This window comes from Crinia signifera, chromosome 6 (assembly GCF_055691185.1).
Source record: "Crinia signifera chromosome 6, ASM5569118v1, whole genome shotgun sequence".
NCBI classification, from domain to species: Eukaryota; Metazoa; Chordata; class Amphibia; order Anura; family Myobatrachidae; genus Crinia; species Crinia signifera.
Genome location: NC_139222.1, coordinates 90,712,669 through 90,736,590, shown reverse-complemented (window position 1 = coordinate 90,736,590; position 23,922 = coordinate 90,712,669). Strand labels below are relative to the sequence as shown.

Below are 23,922 nucleotides of genomic sequence, written 5' to 3'. Positions count from 1 at the left end.
AGGATAATTAGTAACAGTTAAAAATGGTAGACGACCTGTTTACCGAACAATCATGACAGATACAATAGCCCTTGTGTCTGAGAAGGAAGTTGTAAGGGGGGGGGGGAGAAGGGAGGGGGGGTGAGATCACACCATTATACCATTTCATTTACAGTATCTTAGACTACAATCTCTAACTGAAAACACAGCTGGGGAGATCCGCCACACAATTATTTATTCCATAACTAAAATTAAACCTGCTGACAAGGATGGTAAAAATAAAACAGAGAGACTCTGGAGAAACCACATCCTTTTTAAGTACTGCGTATATGGAGTTGGTGGGACGTATGATGTCACATCAGTACGTATATAAGGTATTGTGAACTAAATTTATACCATTCAGTAAGAATAGTAATATAAGTCAAAAACTATGCCAGAGCTTCCAAACAGCAGGAAGTAAAAAATCACAAACTTGAGATGCAGATTAAGCAGACAGTAGTACATAGATCACGTACGCAGGGGGAACACAAACATTTGCTTGCTTGTCTCCATAGATATATAACTTGCTGCTTTCTTCACTACTGCAACCAATTAATACCTTAAACTTACCTTTTATGTTTTTCAAGGAGTGGATAAACATTCAAAAAAGCCCAAACTAGGAGGAAGCATTTAATTAACCCTTTCTGTAGTATGGGAAAGGCCTACACGTATTAACAGCAGAGAACAGGGCCACTATCCGGAGTTAAATACCATGATAAACAAGAAAGCATTAAAAAACAGGTTATCTATCAACAAAATATTACTGTACATAAATGCCTAATTTAGATTAAACCCCATGGTAAACATATGTTAATATGTATGTGGATAGCCAACTTTGATTAAAGTATGTCTTTTTTATGTATATATAAAAGTAATGTTCTTAATATCTCTGGCAAGGTACTTTAAGACATAAAACACGTTGTTTACTTACTGTTTGATATCCATACTACTTAGCTTCAGAGTTGAAAGAAGTCATATCCAGAAAAAAAAAACTCAAGAAAAAAAAAAAAATCTAAAAATCTATATTCTGGTGCAAAAAAAAAACAAAAAAAGGCAACATAAATGCTTAGACTGCCGCAGTCCGTAATACACAAGTCGAACAAGTGAAAACTAAGGTTTAATAGGGTGGCATGTTAGAAATCCAACAGATGCAGGCTAGGCCCAAAATTTATGTCAGACATTAATATTGTGGGGGGGTTCCTTGTAGACGGTATAAAAGGGATATTCCTGGGTAACCTGGTCTTCTAGTGATAAGAAAAGGAGAGTTGCCTGCAGCTCAGTTTGCCAGTTTCTTTTGCTTGACTCCCTGTAAGGCAGCTGAATGCCTGTGCTGACTTAGCCTCCATGTTCCCCTCTGCAGCATGTGACACAGGAACAGAAAATGCAGAGATCTTCCTTGGTGAACCAGAAAAAGAAAAATATACACACAGCCCACTCTTTAAATGGGTAAGCAGAAAAAGTTGCTGCACCAGTGTCCCCCAGTACCTCTCATCTAACCTCAGCAGCAATCAGTGGCTAATGACACCTACCCCATGTGATCCCCAGGAAAGGAGATTTAAAACAGTTGCTGTTGTGGGTATTTGGCGCGAAAAGTCATGGAGATGCAACCTGTAAAAGCACAATCTGTATTTCCAAGAGATGGGAATAAACTACAAAAAAGTAAGGCTTACCTCTGTGGATGCATTGTTACAGTGTTATGTCAATACATAAAACATGGAGGACAGACTCTCAGTTCTCAGACAGAAAGGGCTTGGCACTCCAGCCTGATGAACAGACTCCCCCTGATACAAGCCGAGGCAGGATTGGATGCTTTCAGGAATCCCAGTGTAATGCTTCAGGCCATTGGCTGAAACACTTCCTGAGCGATTATCTTTGTACAGCATTAGCAAGCAGGAGCCATCCTGTGTAAAGAAAAATACAGGCTAAGTTAGGCCTTTTCCCTCACATAAACTCCAGGTTATTTCCAAGCTAACTGTGCAAAATGACAAGAAGAGAACGGCTCTTTACACAGCAAGCAACAATCTCAGCACATACACACACACATACTGTAAGGATCATTGTGAAATGCAAGGCAAGCTTTGCACCCTCATTCACTAGAAATCCCACTTTCTGAGACAATGGACAAACAATGTTACTATGTGTATTTACTTTGTTTAAACAAGAGAAGAAAAAGAAAAAAAAAAGGAACAACAACAACAAATAAAAATCAAATGCAGGCCTGTATTAATATTTACCAGAGCTGCTGCAATAAGCACATATAAAATGTGAGAAATAATGAGAAATGTGAAACTAATACTAAAAACCTAGAAAGGCATGGCGTTCCCGTGACACAGGAGCAGCTTTTAGGGCTGTCTGTCCTTTCCAACAAACCTTTTATTCCCCCATCCTCCAAGGCCGACTGAAACTGTCCTTAAAGCAACAGAGAGAGAGAGGGAGAGAGAGAGAAAAAAACAGCTTCCGCTCTGGTTGGCTGCAATTTGCAGAGTATTAACCCTGAGACGCCAGCTCTCACTGAAGGGAGGCCTGCTTGTGCATGCAGCCTTAAGACAAAGGGGGAAGGAGGCTTCGGCCCCAATTGTATTTGTTATGTATTCTTATGTATATAACGGTCATTGTGTCCTCTAATTAAATGCTAATTTACAGTAATACAACAGGCAGGATACTGAGGTCAGTTACTGCATTCTTGTCCAGGCTTTTTAAATCAGCAGATATCATGCAGTTTAAATGTGGCATGGGGGTGATTTTAATGTAGCGCATGGGATTTTAAAAATACTAGCGCTTCATTTAAGTTGAAACACCGATACGAACTGAACATGTCCCTCCACTGAATTTCTCCTGTCAGAATGCTAATGTTAGGCTCTTATTATAAAGATATATCAAGATTCAGCAGCTGACCTTCTAAAATGTGCCTGTTGGTGACTTCATCAAACATACGGCCAAATGTATTAAGCCGTAACAAGCGATAAAGTGGAGAGTGACAAAGTACCAGCCAATCAGCTCCGAACTGCCAGGTTACAGGCTGTGTTTGAAAATGGTCAGTTAGTAGCTTAATGACTGGTACTTTACCACTCTCCACTTTATCACTTGTTACGGCTTAATGTAAGGGTTAGCACCGGAAGATATGTCATTTTCCCCCACAATTTCGCCGTGTGTGGGCCTCTAACCGTGTGACAGCAAAATAAAGAGAATATCAACTGTTAATATATAAACTGTCACCGACCTTATGCCATTAACAGTATAGATCTACATTACAATATATGTTATCAGTGCCAGCACCTACAAAGGGACATCTGATCAGATGGGAGCCATCGTTATACCAGTACATACAAAACAGGGATTTATATTTTAAAATAAAATTTGAATAAAAGCAAAAATACATAAACTGTGCTGCATATATGAAACTGTATCTGTTTTTTTTTTCCCTATGGTACTGCTCATGCAGTATTACATGTTTAATATGCCTATCAAATTGTAAAGAAAGAAATATATATTAACAAATAAAATAGAATCACAGTAGCGGAGCATACCTTACTCATTTTTGCTCTGCTGATGGCCTGGATCAAGCATAGATAACTACAGGTGATGCAGAGTTAGGTGCAAACTAAAAGCATCTCCACCTGGGATTGAATGGGGGTAACTGCCTTGTATTGGGGCGTTCACACATAGGGCCAGATGCACTAAGCTTCAAAAGTGATAAAATAGAGTGTGATAAACAACCAAGCAATCAGCTCCTGCCTGACATTTTTCAAACACAGTCTCTGACATGTCAAGCAGGAGCTGATTGGTTGTTTATCACTCTCCATTTTATCACTTTTGAAGCTTAGCACATCTGGCCCAGAGACTGATGGTGCCCAGCCTATGTGCAAATATGCCTGTTTTCAGCTGCATTTGTTTTTTTGCAAAAAAAAAAAAAACTCTCAAAATCTCTCACTTTCTGATTCTCACTCCCTATAACATTTGTCCCCAAGGGTTTGGATTGGGGATAGTCCGTACACAGGGATACATACAACTCGGCACACAGGCATATAATATGCTGTAATTTCAATTCACCGGCAGTTAGGACTCATTCTGAAATCTTCCCTACGTGCATGCTTAGGTGTGTTGATTTGTGAACAAGCAAAAGAGGCCCATGCAGGGAAAAGCTTAAGTTCAATTTGGCAATGATAAATGCAAATACAGGACTATCAATTATATGTGCAAGAAGAAATGTTTCTGCACAAGAATAAACACAAATTTGTGGATCACAATTAGTGGCCAGGGTGGCAAAAACAAATGGAAGTGCTGTGAGATTATGCCTACTTTATTTCTATTGCCTAACACCATTATGCAAGCTACACAATCAATCCAGCACACAATATTAAAATATTTGTCTAGAATCCAGTTTTTGGCCCATTTCATAAATCGTGCATTCACACATACCTTATGTTTTGTCAGCCACAAAAAAAAAAAAAACACATTTGCAAGCAAATAAAACTGCAATCCTGCCCTCTCATGGTCACAGTTGTAATTGCAGTTCTAAAACAAAAATGTACATATTACATCACATAAGATGTTTCACTTTCTATATTTATTGTTGGGCCTAAAACATCCTTTAGTATTATTAGTGTGTGCTGATATCAGCTCTGGTACACAAAGTCCAATTATACCTATAGATTGCACATTGCAAGCTGTAATAAGCAAGGGCCCCTTCCAGTCCACAAATATACATTTTTTGCAATCAAAGGGGTACATTTACTAAAGCTTCTAAGAGTTAAAAGTGTTAATGTTGCCCATAGCAACCAATCAGAGTCTCTCTACCATTTCTCTATTGCACAGGTACTCAAACTCAGTCCTCAGGACCCCACACAGTGCATGTTTTTCAGGTTTCCTCACAGAATCGCAAGTGAAATAATTAGCTCCACCTGTGGATCTTTTAAAAATGTGTCAATGAGTAATGAATACACCTGTGCACCTGCCTGGTGACCTGGAAACCGTGAATTGTGTGGGGTCTTGAGCACCGAGTTTGAGAAACCCTGCTCTATTGCATCCTAGAAAATGATAGAATCTGTTTGGTTGCTATAGGCCAGTGGTAGCCAACCCTAGCCCTCGAGAGCTACCAACAGTTCACATTTTCCAGACAACCTAGCTGCTGCACAGCTGCACTCATTAATCACTGACACATTTTAAAAGATCCACAGATGGAGCTAATTAGCTCACTTGTGATTCTGTGAGGAGACCTGCAAAACATGCACTGTTGGTAGCTCTCGAGGACTAGGGTTGGCTACCCCAGCTATAAGCCAATGATAGCCAACTCCAGTCCTTGAGAGCTACCAACAGTTCACATTTTCCAGACAACCTAGCTGCTGCAAAGGTGCACTCATTACTTACTGACACATTTTAAATGATCCACAGGTGGAGCTAATTACTTCACTTGTGATTCTGTGAGATCAGGAAAACATGCACTGTTGGTAGCTCTCGAGGACTGGAGTTGGCTACCCCAGCTATAGGCAATGTCCCCACTTTTCACTTTTAGATAGGGTTACCAACACATCCCTTTAATCCGGGACACATATCAGTCCACACCTCAAGACTGAAATGGAGTCTTGAGGTGTGGCAGTTTAAAACCAGGTGAAAGCCAGCCACAGAACCTGTGTAATTAATATTTGTCCCAGATTAAAGGGATGAGTTGGTCACCCTACTTTTAGAACATGGTTGCCTACCTGACCCTCTCCTTCCGGGAGAAAATGCTCTGTTCCTGGACATCCCTGGTAATGTATGATTGCCATCACCTGTGGTGAAACACCTTTCTTATCAATTACCTAGCTCCCCACAGGTGATGGCAATCATACATTACCAGGGAAGTCCAGGAACAGAGCAATTTCTACCTCATGGAGAGGGTCAGTTAAGCCCCGTACACACGGGGGAGATATATTGCTCAGCAATATATTGCTAGCAATATATTGCTGAGTGTCTCTCCTGTTCATCAGCGACCAGAGATGGTCGCTGATAATCAGGAGACTCTGCCGGGGGAAGAGGCAGGGAAATAGCTGATCACAGGAGCAAGCTCCTGCGACCAGCGACCATCAGGGGCTGCACATGGGAGCGCACACCCGGCGATTCATCGCCGACAGCACACACAAATCACTGGCAATATGGTCGCTCAGCGACCATATTCCCAGCGATATGTGCTGAAATTGCACCCGTGTGTACGCACCATTAGGCAACCATGTTTTAGAAGCTTTAGCAAATTGAAGCTGTGTACACACAGTGCGATTTAGTCACTGAGCGAATTTGGCTTAAAATCGCTCAGCAATATATTGCTCAGTGTACTGTTTTCATCAGCGACCAGCGATTTTGGCTGAAAATTGCAAGCTATTCTGTCTCTACTTCATTTTGACTAGAAATCTCTGGTCGCTGGTTCACACTGCATTGTGCACCAGCGACCAGCAATTTTTAGTCATAATCAAAGGAGCCTGCTCCTGCGACCATGAAGGGCTGGAAGCGGGAGAGCGCTCCCAGCGATTTATCTCCCACAGCACATGAAATCACTGGCAATATGGTCGCTTAGCGACCACATTGCCATAGATATGTGCTGAAAATGCCCCCCGTGTGTACACAGCTTGACCCCCAAAGTCCCTGAACCTGTATTCCCATCAATGGGTGTGCTGTTAACTTTGTGCTGATTTTATTTTTACAGTGACTATATTTGCATAGATCTGTAGTTATTGTCTGCACAGTACAGGTCGATTCAAAAGTAACAGTACACCCTTTTGTTTCAAAAACATTGTAGGAAATGGGAAAACTGAATACTCCAGCATAGTTACCTACTTTTTAGCCGACCTCTCCGGGAGAGGGCAGCCAGTTAAGGGGGCGGGGCCGCCAGGAGTGAAAAGGGGTATGGGGAAGCCAAATAAAGGGCTAATTTTTGTGGGTGTGGCCAGCGTGGGCGCATCACCATAGCCATGCCCTTGACATGCAATTTATTTATTAACAGTTTCTTATATAACGCTGCATATTCTGCTTTACAATTGGAAACAACAGTGATTAAACAAACTGGATAGATACAAACAGACATGGAGGTAGGAGGGCCCTGCTCGCAAGCTTACAATCTATAGCTGGGGTAGCCAACTCCAGTGTTCGAGAGCTACCAACAGCTAATGTTTTCCAGATCTCCTCACAGAATCACTAGTGAAGTAATTAGCTCCACCTGTGGATCTTTTCCAATGTGTTAGTGAGTAATGAGTGCACTTGTGCAGCAGCTAGGTTGTCTGGAAAATGTGAACTGTTGGTAGCTCTTGAGGGTTGGAGTGGCTACCACTGATCTATAGAAATGCCATTATTTCAATCATTGCACTGCGGTGGGCAGGGCTAAATGGACACATTTCACATCATTTGACCCACGAATACCCGCGAGGAGGGTGTAGCGGGAACCAGGTGGCTCTCAAGGAAGGTTGCCCCCCTTTCCTGAGGACTGGGAGGGGGACCAGATTTCCAGGACCCTATTGGCCATTCTGAGAGGGGGTAGAGCCAGTGGCAAACGCAGGATTTTCAGAAGGGGGTTTCCAGAGGGGTGGAGCAAAGTACAGAGATGGACACTTAGGTGACCCAGTATATGCCGAGTCAGTTAAAGTATTATAGATAGACCAAATGTATATAAATAATAATAAAAAAAAATATATATATATACATATACATACATACAGGGGCTTCAACAGCATTGTAGACCCCTGGACATATCAATGTGTTGGGGCCCCTACCGATCCTCCAGCGGTAGGGGTGGGGGAAGCTTTGATGTCCTGCGGGTGGTAGGGGGTATTATATCAACCGCTCTGCATGTAATTTCCACTAATTACCCCTTTACTGCACAGATGGTGGGATAAGGGGGCATTGGGCTGAATGAAGGGGCCCCGATACATAACTTCCAGGGTGGTAGAGGATGTTTAATATGCAGAGGAGGGGTGTATAGTGGAGTGGGCTCAATATTCATAATTTTCTGGTGGGAGGACAGCTTGCTTGACTGCAGATGTCTCCAGTTCCCAGAAATAGATTTCCCCTAGTCCCCAAATGGTACTGGGGACTAGGGGATCAGAGTTCAGGAGGCAGAGCAATCTGCCCACAAGGATATAAAACTAGATACCAGGTGTGTGGAGCTGGAGCAGTAACCAGCTGCTGGAAGACTGATATCTCTGGTTTTGGGAACAGTAGAGACAAGCTTCTAGTGTCCTTCAAAAGGGGAGAGTTCCAGCTTTTGGAATATACCCTCAGAAAACCTCTAAAGGCCCCCATACACTAGGGCGACTTGTCCTTAGGACAAGTCGCCCCCGACTTCCCCCTGAGCTTCCCCGGCTGCTCCCCGGGGGAGCTTGATTAGAATGGCACTTGATGTGCCATTTTTTACATGTGATAAATCGTCTCGATTTATCACATGTAAAAAACCCGGGGAGCAGGGGGGGGGGGGGGGCTAAGAGGTGGGAGCTGGTGGGAGCAGGGGGGCTGGGGACGCTGCGGGGGACACGTCTGTGCGGCGAGAAGGTAGAGGGAGCAGGGGGGGCTGGAGACGCTGCGGGGGACACGTCTGTGTCCCCCGCTGCTGGGGACGCTGCTGGGGACAGCGTCTGTGCGGCGAGAAGGTAGAGGGAGCAGGGGGGGCTGGTGACGCTGCGGGGGACACAGGCTGCATAGAGCCGGGCAGGGGGAGCCGGCCGGGAGCTGTCAGTAATGAATAAAAAAAAAAAGCCCATACAATGAATGGGCGGCCTGTGATTGGCTGAGCGCTCTCTCAGCCAGTCAGCAATTGGCTGAGAGAGCGCTCAGCAGCCAATCACAGGCTGCCCATTCATTGTATGGGCTTTTTTTTTTTATTCATTACTGACAGCTCCCGGCCGGCTCCCCCTGCACGGCTCTATGCAGCCTGTGTCCCCCGCAGCATCTCCAGCCCCCCCTGCTCCCTCTACCTTCTCGCCGCACAGACGCTGTCCCCAGCAGCGGGGGACACAGACGTGTCCCCCGCAGCGTCTTCAGCCCCCCCTGCTCCCTCTACCTTCTCGCCGCACAGACGCTGTCCCCAGCAGCGGGGGACACAGACGTGTCCCCCGCAGCGTCCCCAGCCCCCCCTGCGCCGCCCCACTAGGTCCCAAGTCGGGTGGTCGGACGTGCAGCAGGTCCGACCACCCGACGCAGATCCGATGCGCACGGGACCGCGCATCGGATCTGAGGGGACATCAAAACTAGCCGATTTTGGTCCGATTTCGGCCAGATCCGACTGATCTGGCTGAAATCTGACCAAAATCGGCTAGTGTATGGGGGCCTTAAGTCAGAAAGAACCTGAAATATCTGACTGGGAATAACAATTAATAGGCTTGGATGGGGACCACTGCTTTGAAGTCAGATATCTCCGGTTCCCAAGGGCCGATTTTTACAATTCTTGTACCCATGGAAAGAGGGGACCCTCAGCTTTTAGCTGAGGGCCCTTAGACTCCTGGGGGGGTTTCTGGGTACTCAGAAACCCCCCCTGCGTGCGCTACTGAGAGCAAGGTAAAAGGTACCCTTAAAGATAAAAGATAGCCCACCTCACCCATACCTTACTGGAATATTTTGTTTTCCCATTTCCTGCACAGTGTTTGAAACAATAGGGCGTACTGCGACTTTTGAATCACCCTGTATATAAGGTTACTGAAATGTTAGATTTGCACTGTACTTTTGTATTCACTGTTGTATGAACTTTCTATAGCACTGCCCTGTGATTCCATGTAAATAAAAGGATAAGATTCAGAGGTACTTGTTTCCTAGCACGGCACACATCGCATCGCATACCATAAGGCATATGATGGTATGCGATGCGATGTTACGCGATGACAGCCGATGTTATACAATTTTTAAATCGTATACCATCGCATAGTATGCCATATACAATGGTATACGATTTTAAATTGTATAAGCACCCTAATGGGTGTTGTCAATGTTAAATGTGCCCCCTATAAGATTATTAATGGTATAAGCACCGTAATGGGTGCTTACAATGTTAAAAGCACCCCCACTATCAACGCCAACCCGAAGCGTAGCGAGCCCCCAAGGGGCCGCGGTACGCGCGATACAATGCATACGACTGAATATTGTGGGCGCTGTGCTAGGAAACAAGTATCGATTCAGATTGCAGAGCTGGGTAAGACCTGGGTCCGGTCCATTCACATCAAACCAGGCACCTCAAAACTGTGGCCCTACAGCTGTTATGAAACTACACATCCCAGCAAGCCTTGACAGTTTTATCATCCCCCTAATAGAAAAACTGTGGCAAGGCATGATGGGACTTGTAGTTTCACAATAGCTGAAGGACCATACTGTAGTTTGGACATGCCTGCATTAAACCCATTATACAAAGGGTGACCCAGGTTTAACCTTTCTTATAACCCGAGTTATAAGCTTTGGTGCTTTCACACCGTACCTTAAAACGTCAACAACACCAGTGCGGTGTGAAAGGGGTATAGATGGCTTTGCAGTGTGTGTAGCTTTGTCTGCATCATCATTGGAGAGAAATGGAGCACCATTTTGAGCAAACCATTTACAAACAGAAAATACGTAAATCCTGAGAAAACATCTGATGCATTGGGCTTTGATAGTTATGAAGCCATGCAATATCAATTGTTGGGGGACTGTCTTCCTCATAGGCTGTCCTCCTATTTTATGTGAACACCATCTCAAATATATAATGACATTTGGCAGCCCAAAATATGTAAAGTCACTGTTTACTCCCATGGCTGCCAGCAGAAACTGTGGGGCCTGAGTATTACTGGGAAGCAGGACTTATTTTTAAGTTATGTTGGCCAAGAAATAGTATTGATTGCTGCTGTCTTTTCAGCAATAGAGAATAAATAAATAGGCCCCAGACCAAACAAATTTTTCACCTTTAGGTGTAAAAAAAAAAGTGTGTCTTTTTTTTTTTTCTGACATGCATTGGGTCGACCACTGATGGTCGACATGGCTTAGGTAGACATACCTAAGGTCCACATTGATGTAAGGTTGACACAAGCATTAGGTCAACAATGGCTAGGTCGACAGTTAAAATGTCAACATGGGTTTTTTTACCTTTTTTTTTTTTTTGAGCCGAGGGGCAGTATTTCATGCCCTCCCATCCACTAGGGTGTACCCAAAGCATGGCGAACGCAGCGAGACACAGTGCATCCATACAGTGTCCATGTCGACATTCGAAGTTAAAAACTCATGTCAACCTTTTTTGGTTGTCGACTTAATGCTTGTGTCAACTTTTCATCCATGTCAACCTATTTCAGGTGTCAACCTAAGCCATGTCGACGCAATAACCCATACCCAGGCTTATATCCATACTCACCAAGTCTCACTGATTGTCAGGGGGACTCCTTGAACTAGCAGCAATCTCCCTGACTAACTTAATTGTCCAGCGATCTCCTTGATTGTACTTTACCCACATGATTTAGTGGTTGCATGTTCCCTGCATATTGCTATAAAACACAATGATGCCTAAATATATATGTGCAATTTCAAATAAAATGTCTTGTGGCCACTTATATAGACCCACCTGAATGGTATCAGTGTATACAGTAAGCCAACAAGTAGATATCATTGATCATTAATGTTCAGGCAGGGCAGTGCATGTCGACTGTGCACATACAGTAGGTGTCGCTTTCACAATTTACATGAAATGCTTTTTCAAAAGTAGGCAACAACATCTCCAAATACTAAAGCAGTGGTTCCCAGCTCTGACCTCCAGACACTTCCATGGTTCAGGCTTTAAGGATATCAATGCTTGAGCACAGATGATTTAATTAAAATCAATGCAGTACTAATTAAGTCACCTGTGCTCAAGCATGGACATCCTGAAAACTTGGTCCATTATAGTGTCTGGAGGACAGAGTTTGGGAACTACTGTACTAAAGGTTTTAGCAAAACATATAATTGGACAAATCTCTAAACATCCTTTCAGTAACAAAAACAAGAGTTTATATGGTAGACATAGAAGCTATTTATGGAGGTTTTCCACTAGAAGCTAAAACGACACTAGAATTGGATGCATTTTGACCTGGACTCGTTCACTACCCCGTTCCTGTGAATGGGGCCTCTTGCTATGCCTTCCCTCCCTCTTAAGGTGCGTACACACGTACAGATTTATCTGTCCGATCTATCTGATGGGGAAAAAAAACCTGGAAATCAGGCCCGGATTAAGGTCTGTGGGGGCCCTGGACAACAATAGGGTGTACTGCCTGAAGGAGATGGTCAGGTAGGCAACAATGTGGTATACTAGCAAGGGTTGCCACCAATATACCAAATTTCCTGAGCAAACCATTGGAAAACGAACAATGTTGGGCTGACATAATTCCATGGAATGTGTGCGGGCTGTAGAAAATGTAAAAGCTACACAGACTACAGCAAAACTATCCCTACTCATGTGCGTTTAGTAAAATATATACAGTATATATCTCTGCCACCCTTGTAGTCGTTTCTGTGTCCTGTACCCTGATGCAACTATATTTATTTACCACGTACTTGTCCTAAATTGTCCTGTACTGCAATTTGTTATTGTCTTGATTTGTTTTTTTTGTCCATTTATGTATTTATAGGTGCTGTGGAGCCATATAAATAAATAATATATATTTCCCTATTTTTTTATATTTTTTTGCAATTGCAGAGCAAAACGTAGTGCTGCCTTTTTATTGCACAGTTTTAATATCATTCCCCTATTTGCTCTGGGTTAGCCAGATATTATTGTTAAAAGATTCATGACTAGGTAGGCTTACCATACTATCCTTTTAAACTGAGACACTCATGGATTACACAGGTTCTGTGGATGATTAAAACCAGGTGAAATGCAGGTTTGAAGGAAGCCAGAGAACCTATAACCACACCAGCAATTGTGTCTCATTTGGCACTTGGGAAACCTGAAGCAGGACTTGTGGACATTATTCTACAGGAGGAACATTACCATATACTTGGATGCTATTCAACTGACACCACTCCAGAGGGCACCTGTCATTCAGCACACTGGCACAGATCTTCCCAAAAATTGTGAGTGGTTTTAATTGTCCATCCAGTTTTTACCTCCGTCCGCTGGCTGTGTATTTATTAAGTCCATTATAGGAACAGGACCCCTCACATGGATACGTGAGAAGGGATATGTCTCTTAACCCTGCAATAAACTTTTTAAACCTATTTTTAAAAAAGAATTCGGTACTCTTTACCTAGAACGGCACCCACGATTTTGATCTTAGGCATCGCAAGGTAAAAAATCGCGTCGGTCGCATCGCAATGGCTCAATCGACCCGATTTTACATAGGGAACAATGTTAAATGGCCCACAGACCCCAAAAAGCCACCCTGAAGTTTGAAATGGCCCCCTCAATTGTTAACGCCACCCCACAATCAACGTCAACCCGAAGCGTGGCGAGCGGCGGCGGTACGCGTCCTCCGACCTTTTCATACCCCCACTATCCACGTCGGCGTGGAGTTGAGAATAGAAAGTGTGGCAAGCGCAGCAAGCCACCGAGCCCAAAGGTATCCGCGTCCCCTCGCGGGCTTCACAGGTATCCGTGTCCCCTCGCGGTGCTCGCCATGCTTCGGGCTCGCTGCGCTCGCCACACTTTCTATTCTCAACTCCACGCCGACGTGGATAGTGGGGGTATGAAAAGGTCGGAGGAAGCGTACCGCCGCCCCTCGCGGGCTCGATGCGCTCGCCACGCTTCGGGTTGACGTTGATCGTGGGGTGGCGTTAACAATTGGGGGGGGGGCATTTCACACTTCAGGGTGGCTATTTGGGGTCTGTGGGCCATTAAACATTGTTCCCTATGTAAAATCGGGTCAATTGGGCCATTTAACATTGTTCCCGATGTAAAATTGCGGTAATCGCGTCGGTCGCATCGCATGCCATTATAATGGCATGCGATGTACACGCGATGCCCACGATGGGCATCGCAGTAAAGAGTACTCTAGGTAAAGAGTACCAAGAATTCTTAATTATTCATATGTAATGTTTTTGAATGCTATTCACGCTGTTTAATATTATTTATTCATTCCTCACAAGCGCAGTTCTACCTTTTTTATTTGTTTTCATTTAATGTATCCTAAGCGACCCCAATCATGGCTGCAGGATCCAACAAATCATTGTGGCAGCAATGATGATCTTTGCATCCGATATAACACTTTTCACATGATTTATGGGGGAATTGGGTGGGAAAAAAGACCATAACCTGTAAGTGTATGGGTACATTTACTGTATGGTTACATGGTATGAAAAACAAAAAAGGCATATATTTTAGGTGGTCAATGGTCTGTTATACCTAGGCCTATATTTGTAGGATTACTATACTGTCCCTTTTTAACTGAGCCACTCCTGAATTACATACTGTAGGGCAGGCATTCCCAACCACCGTCCTCAAGGCACACCAACAGTGCAGGTTTTCTAGATATCCAGGCTTGAGCATAGGTGACTTAATTAGTATCTGAGGGATTCTGATTAAACCATCTGTGCTGAAGCCTGGATATCACTAAAACCTGCACTGTTGGTGTGCCTTGAGGACCGTGGTTGGGAATGCCTGCTGTAGGGTCTACAGTATGTCTGGATTAATTCAAGCCTGCATTTCTCCTGATTTTAATTAGCCATAGAACCGGTGTAATTCATGAGTGTCCAGTTCAAAGGTATTGTATGGAAAGCATAGCTATACCTCTTTGTATAGGATTCAGACCTAATGTTTTTCAGGAGGGATTTTGCTGCATAGATCTATTTGTGAAAGTACATGTCTATGGCAGAGTGCCGTCTTGAATTTGAGAAGTAGGATTGCAATATAGAGAGATCTAAGGGGTCTTTGTTGAATGTTATCAAAGGAGGTTATGTAACCAGAATTTAATGAAATATATTTATTGCTGTCCCTTTCTCTCTATTTATTTAGGGGACTCTCATTGCAGTCAGTCCCAGAGGGTGAACCCTTGCACTGGGTAAAACCAACAGGGGCACCACTGGGCATTGACGGCAACAGCAGATCCTCATATCTTTCTTCACTCACTTAGCCTTGACCCCTGGTACCCTGCTCAGATCCGTTCACTGTCCATAGAGACGCACGGCTGAGGAAAAGGACCACTGGGGGAAGCAAGCGATGAGTCCCTCTCGCCTTTGTAACATATTTCGACAAAGTTTTTAATGTGCATTAGAAAAATATCAAAAATTGTTTATTTGTATCACAAATTTCACATGTATAAAGATTCACTTGCACATTCAGCTAAATATGAGATCACTTTGCAATTGTTCAGTGTTTTTCAAATCTATTACTGATGGAGCCCGGTTTTCAATATCATCTAGCTGAAGAACATGTGTGTTAATTATTCACTAACCCATTATGGGGAGATGTACTAAGCCTTGGAGAGAGATGAAGTACCAGACAACCATCTCTTATCTGCCAAGTTACAGGCTGTGGTCCAGATTCTCTAAGCTTCAAAAGTGATAAAATGGAGAGTGATAAACAGCCAACCAATCAGCTGCTACCTGACATGTCACAGACTGTGTTTGAAAAATGGCAGGTAGGAGCTGATTGGCTGGCTGTTTATCACTCTCCATTTTATCACTTTTGAAGCTTAGAGAATCTGGCCCATAATGTATGAAAAATGCCAGTTAGGAGCAGATTGGTAGTGTAAAGTATCGCTCTCCACTTTATCACTCTCCAAGCCTTAGTACATCTGCCCCTATGAAAGGACTACAGGTGGCACTAATTATTTGGTATTTGATTATTGAGATCTTGAAAACATGTACTGAGGCTTCCATATGTAGACTAGACTTCTACACTTGAGAAACCCTGCGTTTGAGAATACCCTCTCTATATAATACATGAAACCTATACATAGGCTTACCATACCATCCGTTTAAACTGGGATGCTCATGCATAGTGATCACAGATAGGTATTAATTCCTAACACATGTATGGCTAATGTAGTGTAATTGGTTATTCCAAGTTAATTTATAGCTGCATTTGTGTTTATTGAGAGAAATGAACATATTGATACATGAATTGACTTCTGACAAAACCCCAGTGTATGAACAATGGTTTGTAAGATCTGTGGCAGGGGCATAGGTGAATCTAGAATTACGGTAATGGGTGGTCCCAGATCCAGACATAATAGCAGGGGGACCTTTGCGCGGCGTAGCCTCATGGAAAGGAGGCGTGGCATCACAAAAATGGGTGTGGTATTACACTTTAGACTATACACAGTAATGCCCATTACACATTTTAGCAAACTCCGTAATACCCATTACACATAAAGCCACACGCCATAATGCCCATTACACATTGTGCCACACATCATGATGCCCATTACATATTATATAACAAACCGTAATGCCCATTACATATTGCCACACAAGTGCTGCTTACCTACTTGCTCATTGCTAGGGGGATCTTGCTTGATGGCACCATAGTACCCATTACACATGATGCCACACACCAGAGTACCCATTACACATGATGCTGTACACATAATGCCCCTTCCATATGATGCTGCACACTGTAATGCCCCTTACGCATTAAGCCACACATTATGCGTAATGCCCCCACATACCGCCACTTGTAGCGTCCCTTAAGCAATGCCCCCAAAAGTGCCACTTACTGTAAATTTTTATATGAGCCTTCGCTGCTGCTGCAGGGAGAGATGGAGAGCGGTGCAGTTGCATCTATGGGGAGAGGAGCACAGCGCAGAGTACGCTCCCAATCCCCTCCTGGTGTCCCCTCTAGCCGAGTGGACATTTGAAATATTGTGCGCGCTGTTGTTGTGTGTGACATTGGGGGAGTACACCGGGCGCCGGCACCACATTATTAAAGGGGGGGGGGGGGGCGGCCTGAGGTGAAAGCGGAGAGAAGAATTGGAGAGGAAGCTGCAGGGGAGACAGTCATTGGGGGGTATTCAATGCTGCAGCGAGCGGCCGGCGAGGGGGTTAAACAGCGAGGATTGCAGAAAACCAGCGATCCTCGCTGTTTAACCCCTGCGCCGGCCGCTCGCTCTATTCAACGTTCTGGGGAAATCCTCGCCGTCACAGGACGGCGAGAATTCCCCAAAACAGCGAGACCCGCGGCTACTGCAGAAAACTCGCTGTTTTTAGCCGCGAGTCTCGCTGCTTCTGGCGCCACATACGCCAATTCTCCCTCGCTCAAAAAACGGAGTGAGGGGGAATTGGCGTATGCGGAGGGTATGTTGAATACTGTCAGGGTGAGTGGTGACAGCGAGCAGGAAGCATTGAATACCTGCCATTGACAGCTGCGCAGAGAGCAGGAGGCTGCCTGGCTGTATTCAGAGCACTGCAGGTCACGGCTGTTTGAAATAATATCCCTTTCACAACAGAAAATGCAGCGATTTACCCGGGAATATGGTCCCAGGATCATGCATTTTCTGGTGTGAGGGGGAGAGAAAACCACTCCCCTCTCCCTACCTCCATTTAACCAACCAGCTATATCTTTGGAACCAACTGACCCATTTACATGAGACCAGTATCATATTGAAGAACTTTTGAGTTGGCTTCGAATGATTTTACTCCCGTGAAACTGGACTGTTTGGTTCCAGAGAAATCTGCCCCCAAAGAACCTAAACAGTCATGAAATTACATTTAAGAAATAAAAAAAAACGGTTTAACTTCTATCCCTGGAACCAATTAACCCATAGGGATCAATCCTGGTATCAGATTGAAGGCCCAGCGATTTGGGTTCGACTGAGATCAACCTCGAGCTTCAGAGATGCCGAAGGGGGAACTGGCAGCCATTGAACTGGGTGGGGGTCGGAATTAGCGGGTCCCATGTTATCCTATAGGGAAAACGTTCCAGCTTTGCCTGGCAGTATCTCAGGTTTCAAGAGACACGGAGCTGGGCTTGTTGGAAAGCCCCATCCCTCAGCTACAAAATGGGCTAATGGGTGGTCCTGTGCACCCCCGGAGCACCCCCTACATTCGCCTATAGGCAGGGGCTGACGTGAATGGACAAGTATTCTCTATAACACTGCAGAATATGAGTGCGCTATGTAAATAACTGGTAATAAATTTAGAGGCTAAAAAAACATACGAAGCTGGATACACATTTAGTAGTCAGCACCACAAACGAATGTCGTCAACAAAAGGGCCTAATTCAGACCTGGTAGCAAGGATGCAATTTTTGCAGTTTGACAGAACCATGATGCACTGCAGGTGGGGTAGATGGAACATTTGCAGAATGAGTTAGATTTGGGTGAGGTGTGTACAAACTGAAATCTAAATTGCTGGGTACAGACACAAAGATGTATCTGTCTGATGGGAACATAAACCAGATAATGTACTGGAGCAAATAACAACCAAATCAACCATGTGCCCTAAATGCTGGAAAATGGATAAACATGATTGTTCTAATAAATTTGTTAAATCAAATGGCTTAATAAATTTGTCTGAATGACTATTTTCTGATTGGGAGCAAATGGTTAATTGTCATACAGTATGCTTCCATACATTTCCCGATTTTTGTTCCCACCAGACAGATAAATCTTTGTGTGTGTGTGTGTGTGTGTGTACCCAGCTTAAGAATAAGCAGCCAATATTTACCCTGCACAGAAACAGAATAACTTCCCCAAATCTAACTCTCTCTGTACATGTTACATCTGCCCCACCTGCAGCGCTGCATGGTTTTGTCCAACTGCAAAAATTGCAGCCTTGCTAGTAGGTCTGATAGTGCCTACACATTAAATGATCTAACAAATGTTATTATTCAGTGGCCACATCCATGAGCATGCTGTCGTTAACGGTATAGGCCAATATCATCGACTGTCAAAATGATGACCGCTATTGGTCAACAGGCAGAAGGTTTACACTTGAAAAAGGTTGAATAATAGTGTGCCGTGTGCAGCACGCAAGCCATGCGTAGGGACGCGGTACATTGATACGGTGTCCATGTCGACCGAGACACCCGGAAAAAAAATGCCAACATTTCCAGTCAACCATTTTATTGTGTAGCCCTTTTGACCATGTCAACCTAATGCCTGTCGACTTTTTCAATGACAGATCATTAAACAAGTATGGGTCATAGGATCGACAGTCATTAGGTCGACCACTATACATCGAAAGTCACTAGGTTGACAATGAAATGGGTCAACATGCATTAGGTTGACATGGTCATTAGGTCGACACACACATTAGGTCGACCTGAGTTTTTATGGTGTCTATGTCTATGCTCCCTTAAACCAAGATAAAATCTCAGGTTGGCGCCCCAAATGACCCCCACCCCATGATATATGTAAAGAGCAAGACCGTGTATTTATGTGTTTATGATAAATTAGGTAATCCTCCAATGGGGATGTAGTTGTCATCCCGATAATCAGGATGCCAGAGGTCAGAATACCGGCCTAATTCACTGCTCATCGCATAGATAATCAGTAGCGCAGTTATCAGATTATTCAGATCTGATCGCAGTAGAAATTTGTTCTTAAAATGGACAAAACAATGTGCACTGCAGGTTGTGCACTGCAGGTGGGGCAGATGTAACATGTATAGAGAGAGTTAGATTTGTGTGAGTTAGTTTGTTTCTGTGCAGGGTAGGTACTGGCTGCATTATTTTTACACTGCAATTGAGATTTCAGTTTCAGCACACCCCACCCAAATTTAACTCTCTGCACATGTTACATCTGCCCCACCTGCAGTGCACATGGTTTTGCCCATTTTGAGAACACATTTATACTGCGATCAGATCTGAATAAGGGCCTATGTGCAGAAAGAATCTCAAAAATGCAAAAGCCTCTGCCTGACAGGTATTCATGGGGAGGGATGGGGGTGGAGGTGGCCGGCGCTCTGGAAAACAAGGGGTGTAACATCCATTTCCTGGGAGTGGCAAGGCCATAGAATACATAGTGTATTTCCTTGGCCTCCCAATGGCCCTTGCGACTGAAAGTTTGAGTAAGGTCAGACTTTTAGGGTTAGTGCATTTGTGGGAGGGTTAGGCCTAGGCTGCAGGAGGGGTGGATTAATGTTCAGGTATGGGAGGGGAGGTTTAGGGTTAGGATCTGAGTGGGGTGAAATTATGTTAAGGTGGCCATACACACGCAAATTTATCTGCAGATCTGTCTGGTTGGAACAAAAACATGGTTATGTATGGGAGCGAATGACAGTTGACCATTTGCATAGAAATGCTGGAAAACTGACAAACTTCACTCATCCATAACCATGTTTTTGTTCCAACCAGCCAGATCTGCAGATAAATCTTACTAGTGTATGGGCGCCTTCAGGCGGGACTATGTAAAAACCTGACCGGACTAGACTCCGGACCGCCGGACAGGACATCAAAATCTGCAGTCCAGAGCTTGTAGGGTCCGGTCCGGGGGGTGTCCTGTTCGGGGGGTGTCTTGTCCGGGGGGATGCCTGTGATAGCTATCACCAGGGACATGGGGGAGGGGAGATTACAGCCTCCCCGTGTGGTCCGGACCGTCCGGTTTTTGCTACATGCCCGGACCATACAGGAAGGCTTTATTCTACCCCTCCTCCTCTACCTGGTAACAGGTGTCACAGGCAGAACCCCCAGACAGGACACCCCCGGACAGGACACCCCCCGGACCGGACGATACAAGCTCCAAAATGCAGAGTTTGATGTCTGGTCCGGCGGTCCGGGGGTTTTGTCCTGGTCCGGTTTTTACCCATACCCCCTTCAGGCTATGGCAGGGGAGGGTAAAGTTGTGTGAGGGATGGGCTAGGTTTAGGCTGTGGGAGGGGAGGTTAGGGTTAGGCTGTGGGACGGGAGGTTAGGGTTAGGCTGTGGGACGGGAGGTTAGGGTTAGGCTGCGGGATGGAAGGATAAGGTTAGTAGGCATCAGGGTTAGTGTTAGGCTGCGAAAGGGGAGGATAAATTTATTATTGTATAGATCTTTATTCCTAGAAATATATCTATAAATATATCATTACAGTAATATGCTTTTCTTTTTAAATCTAGTATATTCCTCTTTAAAATTTGCCAGTCATTCTTTTTTGGGTTGTACAGTACTGTCATACATACATACATACAATCACACACCTATACACAATCATGTACATTTACTTTCACATGCATGTACACGTATTGTCACACACCTACACACATACAAGGTCAAATGCCTGTATACATACATATATAGTCATACACATGAACACATTCATAAAGAGACACACCTATGTACAGTGCCTCTGCCATAAATCACACTCACCATTTGGGTGACCCATGCTGGAATCAATGAGGTATTCTCTCCTGGCTGGCCTGACCCATTCTGTACACTGCAGTACAGTGCTGTGTAGCTCCGCCCACTTTTCGGACTGCACTGCTGCTGGGCTGATAAAACACTTTGGAGCCTGGCACGGGGTGAGCTGAGGTAACTTGCCCCCTGTGCTCCGAGTCCCTCTTCATTTTGTTCTGCTGTAGTAGTAAAGAAACTGAAAGTAAAGGACAGCTCCATGAAGCGAGGACTGCTGGGAATTGTAGTTTTGTTTTTCAATTTCCTCACTACAGTGTGACCGGCTCCTCCACAGTGGAAAGCTTAGTCAAACACTAGAAGAAGAGCGCTGCCTCAGAGGGATTCACGGGATTTTAACTGCATCCCCCCTCAATGGGATGGAGAAAATTTAGGGGAACTGTCTTGCCACCAACCCCTCAAAGAGCGCCTCTCTCATTTTTGGGCGGGGGGAGGGGGGGGGGGGCGGCGGCGGCGGCGGCGAGCTGAGCTTGCCCGGCCCGCTCGCATAAACCAACCCCAGGGAGCCGCTGCGAACACCTTTTGGGAACCACGGACATAGGGGTTAGCATTACTGCCTCATAGAACTGAGGTCTTGGGTTCAATTTCCTAGGTTCTAAATTTCCTCCTATAAAACAATAGCATACTGATTATTATTATTATTATTTGAGTTTTTCCACAATTAACCCTAGTGTATACTGTATGGTCCTTATTCTGGTTCACTCGAAAAGGCAAATTCCTTTTCAAATGGACAAAACCATGTGCACTGCATCTGGGGCAGATGATACATGCACAGAGCGAGTTAGATTTGGATGAGTTAAGCTGGGTACACATATATACAATTGTCGGGCCGTTCTTCCGTTCTGGGTCGGACAGCCGTTCAATTGTATATGTGTGTATGCTGTCCCGTACGAGCGATAAACGGCAAAAAACTGTCTTGTCCGTCCATACTCGGTCGGTCGATGGTTCTTTGCAGTTTAATTTTCATCCGACAGGACGGCCTCATATCGGAACAAAAGTGCAGTGTGTACGCACGTTCGATCGATATGCTGCCGTCCTTGCGACTATACTGCCAAAGCTGGAACGCCCATGTGGGCGTTCCATAGCTGCATAATCTCTCCTACAGATATAGTTACAATATAATAAGTACATTGCATTCAGAACGCACACAGTTTGGCAGGGTGACTACCGCAAACTGACTAGTCGCATACCCGGCTTTATAGAAATAATGAACTACAATAGTTACACTATAATAAGTACATAGATTCCATTCATGAAGTTGTAATGGCTGGACGAACATGCATATTAGATGTAAATGTGTAGCAGCAAATGATATCAGAAATAAAAAGGGGAGATTTATGAGGTGAATATACTGAACACAGTTTATTTAATCAGTAATAGTGCAATGTTACAATGTTGTCAAAACAAGTCTAGATGGTAACAATTGGAAGCAACACATGTAACAATGTTAGATAAAAGGGTATGTGCACATATAATGTCTGAAAATGGTGAAGAGCAGCCAGATGTGGTGTGGAGCCCCTGGCCAGGGGTCTGTTGGCCGGCTGATCGTAGGTTGGATGGACAGTAGTGGTGTGGGAGGAGTCAGGTGGGATACCTGAATTTCCACAAAGTTCTTTAAGGTACCTTGTAAGCACAGTCCAATGGTAATGAATAGGTCCCCCGTCGCAAGGTCGGTCCCTCGACGCCGCTTCCAGTCAAGGCACTGGTGTCCGCGGGTATCTGTGATACTGATGATGGCGGATGCACAGGTGTGAGGCTGGATGGCAGTGGGGAACGAGACCGTGGTGATGTGGTGCGGAGCCCCCTGGCGGCGTGGACTACACAGGTCCCACCACCTAGGTCAACAGGCACCGCCGCCCAGCTCCCCCTCTGTCAGCACAGCACGCCGCCAGCCTGCACGCGGCCGCCTTACATCCACTCACACAGGGCAGCCAATACAATCAGTGGGGGTCACATCCCTGCGATGTGCGCTGCCGGCTGCATGAACAGTCAGTCAGACCAAGCTGCGCAGAGGGGAGAGTATCCCGCTACGACTACTTCCAGATGGCAGTAGCTCCGGGGGGCAATATTGGGAATGCTTTGCAAATTGGCCAGCATCGCAATCCCCCATTAAAATATATGTGGAGTGCTGGGGAAATGGAGGTTTCTCCCGATACCCGCTGTGTGCGGCCCCTCCATCACATAGTGCTCGAGCCTGAGTACCGGAGACACAGGGTAGCTCGGGCATGAATGGCAGGCTGTAAGCGGTGGGAAGGCAGAGCGGTACCCAGGCAGCTTACACTATGGTTGCATCAGCCGGCATTCCTCTGTGTCTCCAGTACCCAGGCCACCTCACCGCCACTGCCTGGAGCTGGGACCGGTCACTCACCGCATCCAACCCGGTCCCGGCTGGAACAACCCAGGAACAGTACCAGAAGAACAGTACCGGCTGGAGCTCGCTGAGCCTTGAGGACAGAGGTGCACTGCGGCAAATAGGAATTTAGATTAAATAAATATATATCTTGCTAACTGGAGCCTGGACATATATATTTATATATGAGGGGATATAAATAACAGAGCTACCGCAGTTAATGTGAATTTTCCCGACAACGTAGCAGCTGCTGGGGGTTTATTGGGGGAACTTAATCTAAATTCCTGTTAATGTGGCTATTGCAAAACAATATGCATTACATAATGTGACACACACACGGAGCGCCAA

General features: G+C 44.9%; 1 protein-coding gene across 11 annotated transcripts in view; it reads right to left on the bottom strand.

Moving 5' to 3' along the window:
• ZMYND8 (zinc finger MYND-type containing 8) overlaps positions 1–21,312 on the bottom strand; it is a 98,120-nt gene extending 76,808 nt beyond the window's left edge. For 6 of the 11 annotated variants that reach the window (XR_014444403.1, XM_083146439.1, XM_083146429.1 and 3 more), the window contains exons 1-2: positions 2,389–2,491; positions 1,689–1,919 (exon numbers count right to left, since the gene is read on the bottom strand). Coding sequence is in view for 10 of the 11 variants with exons in the window: in XM_083146439.1 (XP_083002565.1) it covers positions 1,689–1,702 (14 nt within the window). In the remaining variant the exon portion in view is untranslated. Of the gene's footprint in view, positions 1–949; positions 1,634–1,688; positions 1,920–2,252; positions 2,273–2,388; positions 2,492–6,825; positions 6,846–21,182 lie in introns of those variants that run through there. The other 5 variants (XM_083146430.1, XM_083146432.1, XM_083146431.1 and 2 more) reach the window with 5 other exon arrangements.
• Positions 21,313–23,922: the final 2,610 nt, after the last annotated feature.